Source organism: Malus domestica, chromosome 05, assembly GCF_042453785.1.
Source record: "Malus domestica chromosome 05, GDT2T_hap1".
NCBI classification, from domain to species: domain Eukaryota; kingdom Viridiplantae; phylum Streptophyta; class Magnoliopsida; order Rosales; family Rosaceae; genus Malus; species Malus domestica.
This window is the reverse complement of record NC_091665.1, coordinates 24,785,262-24,794,215: the sequence shown is the minus strand read 5'-3', so window position 1 is coordinate 24,794,215 and position 8,954 is coordinate 24,785,262. Positions and strand designations below refer to the sequence as shown.

At 40.8% G+C, this 8,954-nt stretch overlaps 1 protein-coding gene across 1 annotated transcript; it reads left to right on the top strand.

Moving 5' to 3' along the window:
* Positions 1-3,592: 3,592 nt before the first annotated feature.
* LOC103412111 (mechanosensitive ion channel protein 6-like) lies at positions 3,593-8,203 on the top strand. Its single transcript, XM_008350711.4, has 5 exons — positions 3,593-5,887; positions 6,531-6,654; positions 6,828-7,121; positions 7,209-7,411; positions 7,543-8,203. Exons 1-5 carry the CDS (start codon positions 3,981-3,983, stop codon positions 7,829-7,831), a joined length of 2,817 nt encoding a protein of 938 aa, XP_008348933.3. The 5' UTR covers positions 3,593-3,980; the 3' UTR covers positions 7,832-8,203.
* Positions 8,204-8,954: the final 751 nt, after the last annotated feature.

Sequence of the window (8,954 nt, the reverse complement as noted above, 5' to 3'; positions counted from 1 at the left end):
AGATATTTTGTTAGAGAATAATTAATTATATGTGCTGAGTGTGACAATGTTATGATGAGACATTTAGAAAGGGATCCTCTCCGGATCCCTTCTACCAATCCTCATCATCAAACAATCTGAACCTTTGAAATTTGATTAAATGGCTACAAATACGGGCTCACTCTAAAAGTTATAATAACTTTAGCCGTTTGATCAAATTTTAAGGGTTCGAATTGTTTGATGAGGAGGATTAGGTGAAAGGGATCCGGCAATGATCCTTACATGAGACATTATACACCAAGGTCTAAACTCTATTATTTTATTTTATTTAAATTAAATACAATATTATTGAGACAAAAAGAAAATAATGCAAAACTCAAGCAATACAACTTTAGGGGGCGTTTATTTGACATCGTTAGTATTCACTGGACAATACTAGACTAACAATTTGTGTAATCTTGTGTTTGGTGTAGCAAGAGACTAACTTAAATGTCACTAGGTCGAACTCACCTCGACACCGGACTTCACTAAGCGTCGCTAGCTAGTCCCGATTGAAACCTTGGTATTAGCTACGATTATGTCACTGCCTCTTGTCTTCCCAGAACCCCTCGACCCACCACCACAAGCTTGCATCGCAAGGGAGTGCAAAACCACCCAGAATTTGATTACGACCCATAACCCTGTAAAATCTTAGAATTAGAATCACCCAGACGAGAAAACACACCATGGCGGCCGACAGAATTGGGAAAGAACGGGATTTGGCTGGATGGAGTTAGACGGGAAAACAAAGGAAAAAGAGAGGTTGTCAGATGGGAAAACTCGCCATGGCCGCCGATGGAATTTGGAGGAACAGTCATTGGGGTTTTTGGTGGGAATCAGAAATTTGGGAAGAAAGAAAGTTAGGAATTGAGAACTGAAAGTGAGGCATGTCTTCATTTTGTGATTATCAATATGTGCACTTTTGACTAACTTAGGGGAATAATAAGAAAAAAGAAAGGGAAAAAAAAGACAGATAGAGAGTTCCAAAAAATGGAAAGAAAAAAAAAGATTATTTTTTTGTTATTTTTATTATTCTGCTTTTTAGTCTGACATTGCACTAAACGCTTCCACTAAATCAGTCTAGCTTAGTGTAGTCTAAGCCAGTCTAGCTTAGTCCCTAAAGCTAGTGCGGTCCGAAATAATCCGATACAAGAAACACGCCCTTAGAAGATAATAGGTTCTTCAACCCAATTGGAAGAGGCATGCGTTGAAGAACAAATATGACGTTAAATATGGATACACTTTCTCAAGGGACCAGTAAGCTTCTAAGACAAATACAAAGCAAAATCAGCATGATCTGAAGAGAATCATACGCAACCAACAAGAGATAAAATATCAAGTTCAAACACTAAAATAACTTTGACAAAAAAAAAAAACACTAAAATAACATTGGTCATTAATACATATTGGATGCAAATCAGCATAACAAGATAAATATCCATCGGCTCTAGCGAGACTATAAAAACACAACAAATTGTGATATTATTACAAAGAAGACAACCTATGATTGAAACAAATCGACCCACCAAAATAAAAGCCATAGTCCTAAGACCAAAGAACAAAAAAACAAATCACCACAACGCTTCCATTGCAACCAAGCCAAATGAAACTTGGAAAACAAGAAATGAGAGAAAAACAAGGGGAAAGGAACGGTAGGATTGCCGCCAACTCAAAAGCCAAAAGCCAGATGTCGGAGGCTTAGGGTGTGGAATCTTTTCTCTATACATCACTATTCATCAAGTTTGAACACATTCCAACTTTTAACTAAACTCTGCACGCTATCATCATTGTTTTGTTGCATAAATCAGCACACAAAAACTAATCATCAAATCAACACATAAACTAAGAACACTGCCACACGACAAGAATCGCGCCACAATACCAATTTTTCTCCAGATAACGACTACAAGTCTAATCTAATTAGGTGATAAGCTGGAACTAATTCTTGTATCCAGATTCCAACCCAACATAGGCAAACACCTAAGCACCAATTGTGTCACACAAAGCATGGAGCTGTAGATAGTGACCTCCCTTCTCCTTTTGGTTGGTTTTGACTTCACAAGCAACGAAAATATACAATCCGTTCATACGTACTAAATCAATCGATATTTCCTTCCAACGACATTCGCTTTTGGCGTTTTGCTCCCTCCACCATTTCCGGCCCATGTCGTTTAAAATATAATTATTAAATTATTAATTGCCAAACATTGCCGTAGACTCAGTGTCCGAGACACGTAGCGCGTATATTGCTGTCGTATAGTTGCGAAGTTGCATTGTTACTTTGAGTGTTTGATGACTAAGAAACAGTCCGTTGGATGCGTGCCACGTAACGTGGATTGTATGGGCGTGTTGTGCTGATGCGGGTTCGAGTGCGTTACCGAGGTGTCGTTTGGAAAGATTTCGCGGGCTTTTTGTGGGGTCTGAATGGAACGGCGCCACGTAATTAGGAGAAGAGAAGCAAGCGCGCGAACCTCGAGGCAGTGTGCTGCAAATTTACCATTTTGCCCTTCAAGCTCGCGTAGCTTGTTTTTTTTTTTTTTATCATGATTCAAACTTTTGAAAAATATGAATAAATTTTTTTTATGTAGTAGCTCCTACGAATGTTTACCAAACGGTCATGCCACTCAATGAGATGATGAAAGAAAATTTTAAGGGTTTAATGCCTGATATCCTAGGTGGGGCGGTTTTTTTAAATTTTAATTAAATTTATTATATAACATCCAAATAGATATCTACTTATACTTAAAATTTATATATAATTGTATGGAATTTTTTTTTTAAATGTCATATGAATTTGTACGCATTTTTCAATTTGTCATATAAACTAAAATTTTAAGTAATTTGTCATACCAACATTTTGAAATCATTAATTTGTCATCTGTCCTTAACTCCGTTAAGTTTTTCATCCAATATAAGTCATGTGCCTCACACAGGACTTGTGTTTAGGGTTATTTCGGTCATTTTAATACCTTACTTCCTTTTTATTAAGTTGTATTCGACAAAAAAACTGTAGGTTTTCCTGTACTAATACCATCATTTTGAGAGTTTTTTTTTTTTTTAAATTATTTTTTATTTTGTTACAAGAAAAATTCAACACATGAGTTTTAACGTTGACTCGATTACACCAATTTCTTTGCCAAGATTTTTTTTAGGAGTTTTCTATGGTCAATTTCTTTACATGTTATATGATATGAATAACGATTTTTGAATCATTTGTTACCTTTTTTTTTTGTTTGTATTTTTTGCTAAAATGATAGATTTATTGAATTAGATGTAAAATTAGATATCGATGAGGTTCGAACCCATGTCATCATGCAAGGATTGAACATCTTTCCACCATTATGGTAAAGAGCCACTTGCAATCATTTGTTACTTGTTGGATGAGTGCTGAAATTACAACTAGCCTATGGTAATTCAATTTTTTAGTAATGGTAAATCTTTTTATATTCTCGTGAACGGCAATTTCATTTTTTTGGCTTTTTCAGCAAAGAAAACAAAAAATGGCACAATAGTAATTAAACACCCAACTGTGTAATTTTGTACGTAGCAGGACTAAATAATGCAAATTTCAAAACCTTCCCCATGCAAAGCGGCCCAACCCATCACTGTCCCTCTCCTTTCAATAACGCCGTACTCGTCGCCGTCCACACGTTTCTCTGTTGCAGCCTCACTCCCTCTTCCCCCACCTCTGCACTTTCTCTCTTTCCTCTGCTCTCTCTCGTGTGTTCAATCAACTCTTCAAAAATAAGCCTTGTCTTGTTATACGAGGACACGCGTCAACCTAATCCCCCACGAACCCTAATCAAACCCAAATTTTCCAACCTCTCTGTTTTTTTTATTTCAACTTTTCTCTCACTTGTAGTTTATTTTTATTGTTTTTTATTTAAATTTAACGGAAAAAAAGATTAATTTTTGAGTGGGAGGAGATTGTTTATTATAATTACCAGTGGTGTCGTCGCGTAATGGAGTTCTCCATCAAGAAACCGTTTAAGTCCCATGGCTCTGCCAAGCATATGAGGAAGATCTCCGCCGGAGAAGAAGACATCAGCCACGAGGAGCTCCCCATTCTTCTGGATCACGACCACCGCCACCACACCCAGCCCATGACGGACGTCGATTTGTCCGACCGCCGGGAGGTCATCGTCAAAATCGACGAAGGCGCAGATTCGTCCACAAGCACCAGCGACCCTGCCAAAAATGGCAGGAAGATTTGGCGGCAGTCCAGCATCGATTTCTGGCACGGGGACGGCAACGGCGCCGGCAATGCCGAGAATTTTGATTTCGTGCAGCGTGGGAAGACGGAGGAGGGTACTGGGGAGGATCCGCCGTCGAAGCTGATTGGCCAGTTCCTGCATAAGCAGCGAGCCTCCGGCGACATGACGCTGGATATGGATTTGGAGATGGAGGAGCTGCAGCAGAACGAGCGCGATTTGCCGCCCCTTGCCGAGTCGCCGAGTCCTAGGAACTCGCGCAACTCGAAGGAGCTCAAAGTCTCGTTCCAATCGCCGGCGTCTGACCTCACCGATACGCCGCAAACCGAGTCGGTAAGGAGGCGATACAGGGAGTCCCCCGACGAGGAGCGGCGCCGCACCGAGAGGTTGAGCAACGGACAGGACGACGTCGTCCGGTGCACTTCCAACGCCTCATTCCGCCGAGAGCCTTCGTTCTCGAACAAGTCCGATTTGTTGAGAATAAAGACCAAGTCCAGACTAATCGACCCGCCCGAGGAGCCGGATTTCAAGTCGGGCCGGATCCCGCGGTCGGGACAGATCCCGAAATCGGGTCAGATGAGGTCTGGGTTGCTGAGCCGCGGCGGCGACGACGACGACGACGACGACCCGTTTCTGGAGGAGGACGTGCCGCACGAGTACAAGAGGGCGAACTTCAACGCATTGACGCTGCTTCAGTGGGTAAGCTTGGTTTTGATCATTGGGGCAGTGGTTTGCACGCTGACGATTCCAGTTCTGAGGGAGAAGAGCTTGTGGAAACTGAAATTGTGGAAGTGGGAGGTCTTGATTTTGGTTCTGATATGCGGGAGATTGGTTTCGGGTTGGGGGATTAGGATCATAGTGTTTTTTGTGGAGAGGAATTTCCTTCTGCGGAAGAGAGTTTTGTATTTCGTGTATGGAGTCCGAAAGGCGGTGCAGAACTGCCTCTGGCTCGGCCTGGTTCTTTTAGCATGGCATTTCATGTTTGATAAGAAGGTGGAGAGGGAGACCAATACCGAGGTGGTTGCTTATGTGACGAAAATCTTGTTTTGTCTCTTGATTGGAGTGTTGCTGTGGCTGGTGAAGACGTTGATTGTGAAGGTGCTGGCTTCGTCGTTCCATGTGAGGTCGTATTTTGATCGGATTCAGGACTCTCTTTTTAATCAGTATGTGATTGAGACGCTGTCCGGGCGGCCTTTGATTGAGATGCAGAATGCGGAGGAGGAGGAGGATAGGCTGGCGGATGAGGTCAGGAAGCTGCAGAATGCCGGGGCTACTATGCCTCCTGACCTCAAGGCAAATGCATTCCCGTCCGCTAGGATTGGGAGGGTGATTGGGAGTGGTTCGATAAGGAGTGGGAGGGTGATTGCGGGTAGCGGGCTTATTGGGAAGAGCACCAAGTATTCTAGGCCACTTTCCAAGAGGGCAGAGGAGCCCGGGATCACGATTGATCATTTGCATAAGCTCAATCCCAAGAATGTGTCTGCTTGGAATATGAAGAGGCTGATGAATATAGTTAGAAAAGGGCATCTTACGACGCTTGATGAGCAGATTCTGGATGCCACTGGTGAGGATGAGGCTGATACTCAGATCAGGAGTGAGGTTGAGGCAAAGGCTGCTGCTAAAAAGATATTCCAGAATGTGGCTAGGCCTGGTTCCAAGTAAGTTTTGATTGTTTCCCGTCTTCATTATAATCACACGGGTTTACGGTTTGATCTGGACTGTTATTTGGTTTTACCTTGTTATGGTGTTTCTAAACTTCGGTTCCTATTTGTTTCCCTGTGTGGTCTTGATTTTCCATCAGTGATTGTTTTCTTCACATTTGGAATGCCTAGTGAATTCTATTAGCTGTTTTTGGTTTCTAATTTTAGATATTCAATGCCATATGTTGTATGGAAGATATATATTTATGCTATGTTACTGTTAGTTGACTACTTCGTATCACATGATTTGTGCAAGTATGCCATCTGTGTTTAGGTGCCAGTTTTGTGCCACGCATATCAAAAGATGATAATATGTTTGAGAAATTAAAAGGGGAAACGAGGCGATGCTCCTAAGTCGATGAGGAGACACTTCTAAGTCGACGAGGAAGTAAGAGAGAAAATAAAAAATAAGAATACAACCTAGAGTGAAAAAATGCTATATGCCATATGTTTTCTGCACTCATTGTTTTGAAGACCATAGAAACCCTTAGAAACATAAAAGTAGGTGATTTTCATTTTAATTTGTACATTTTTTCTCTTGATTTTGTCTCCCTTACGTTCTATCTTCTGATCAAATCTGACTTACCCATTTTTCTTGTAGGTTCATATACCTGGAGGACTTGATGCGTTTCATGGAAGAAGACGAGGCTGTGAAGACCATGAGCCTTTTTGAAGGGGCATCTGAGCACAAGAGAATCAGCAAATCTGCCTTGAAAAATTGGGTGGTAAGTTTCATATTTTAAGTGTTGGACTCTGAAACAAACCCTCATGTATGAACGTGAATGCAACTCTGCAGGAGAGTTTCATGTTAGAGTGTTTAAAACCCCCTATGTCATCAAAACAGTGCCTGAACGTTGTTTTTATTAGCTTGATAAGTAACGTGCTGAATTGGTTCCAGGTCAGTGCCTTCAGAGAACGGAGAGCACTTGCTCTGACGCTGAATGATACCAAAACAGCTGTGAATACACTTCATCGCGTGGTGAACATAATAGTTGCCATTGTTATAATTGTTATATGGCTTCTTGTTCTGGGAATTGCCACCAGCAAATTTCTCTTGTTTGTGAGTTCTCAGCTTGTGGTTGTGGCATTTGTCTTTGGTAACACCTGCAAGACGATATTTGAAGCAATCATATTTTTATTCGTGATGCATCCATTTGACGTGGGAGATCGTTGCGATATAGATGGAGTTCAGGTACATTTCCATCTTTATCTGTGTCACATGCGAAAGTTTTTTTCTTTTCAATGTGTAGTGCCTAATTTGTTTATCAATCACTCTCAGATGGTAGTTGAAGAAATGAACATCTTGACTACAGTTTTCCTAAGGTATGACAACACAAAAATCGTGTACCCAAACAGCATCCTAGCGACTTTGCCCATCCTTAACTACTATCGTAGTCCTGACACGGGAGATACTATTGAGTTCTGCATCCATGTATCAACTCCGCCAGATAGGATTGTTTTAATGAGGCAAAGAATAATCAGGTATGCAGAACTATCTTTTGTCACTTCAAACTTTAAAATATTGTCTTAGTTTTGTGAAAACGCGGAAAACCTCAACTCTTTTAACTGTAATGTCTGGTTAATAAATTATTTCATGTGGTTCGCGATTACAGTTACATCGAGAACAAGAAGGAGCACTGGTATCCAGCACCAATGGTTATAATGAAGGATGTAGAAGAACTAAATAGGGTACGGTTTGCAATTTGGCCTCAACATAGAATGAACTTCCAGGACATAGGAGAAAGGTTTGTAAGGAGAGGCTATTTGGTCGAAGAGATGGTACGTATATTCCAGGAGCTTGACATCCAGTTCCGCCTTCTGCCTGTTGACATAAACGTCCGCGCCATGCCTGGCATGATTGGCCAGGTTCCCTCTAATTACACGGCAACTAAAGCCGATTGAGGGAACAAGGTAGTCCATGAAAACCTATCCGATCTTGCCAAGAAGCACGTAGAAACTTCTACATCCCCTGGCAGGCAAGTTGTGTAGAGAAGCACAGGGAATCAACATCGTCCGGATGCAGTAGGATCGTGTAGAGAAAAGGAAAGGACGATATCCATCTGATATGGTTTGATGGGTTGATCTCTCTAAGTTGGTTGCCTTCAGTCTTGAAATAGAGCAAAAAATGGTGTACATTTTCTCTCTCTGATTTTGTAGATTTTTCGTAAAGTTGTTATTACTCTCAATCTCTCTCAATATCTTCATCTCTATATATGTCTATGCAGTTTTGTGTAACTGCTTATCTATTTATAAAACGCAAAAATTACCAACCAATATTGGAGAATGTCTTTTGCACTTAACAAAGTACAAATTGTTATTGGGACTCTAGAAAGGTCGCCGTGCTATTTTCTCTTACAAAGAATATGAGAGAAAGTGCACATGACGTGCATAACGAGTTTGTAGGAGTGCTAATGATAGCTTTCTTTGTGATAAGATGATATTCAAAATTACACTAACTTAAAAAGAGAATTCGAACTCATATGCACAAAGGTGGCCTCCCATAACTACATTGAAATTTTACATGTCGACTACCTTGGCAATCTAATGCCTAAAATTCGAGTTATTATACTTGTGCTACTCAAGTGATTATATGATGTGTCATCTATCTAATAGAGGCAAACGTGTGAATTTTCACTTTATTAAAACATCGTATGCAAATGGTCATTTGAGAAAATTATTATATTTTGTCAGTCTAATAACTAAAATTATGAGTTATTCCACTTGTGCTACTCAAGTGATCATCTTATGTGTCATTTCTCTAATTGAGGCAAACAAGTGAGTGAGTTGAGAGTTGGGTGTGGATGGTGGATAAACAAAAGCCCTTCTAACCTAGCCACTCCCTCTCTTTTCTCTCCAGAAGAAGCCCTTTTTCCTTGCTTTTTGTTGTTGACTCATTCCTTTGGTTAGGGTCGGTAGGCAACCCCTTACCTTCTATTTTTTCTTCTCCTCCTTAATCTTTGGTATGTGTCTTGCCCTTTGTAACCTATGGTTGTCGATTTTTGAGGTCACAGTCTAGGCCGTCCTA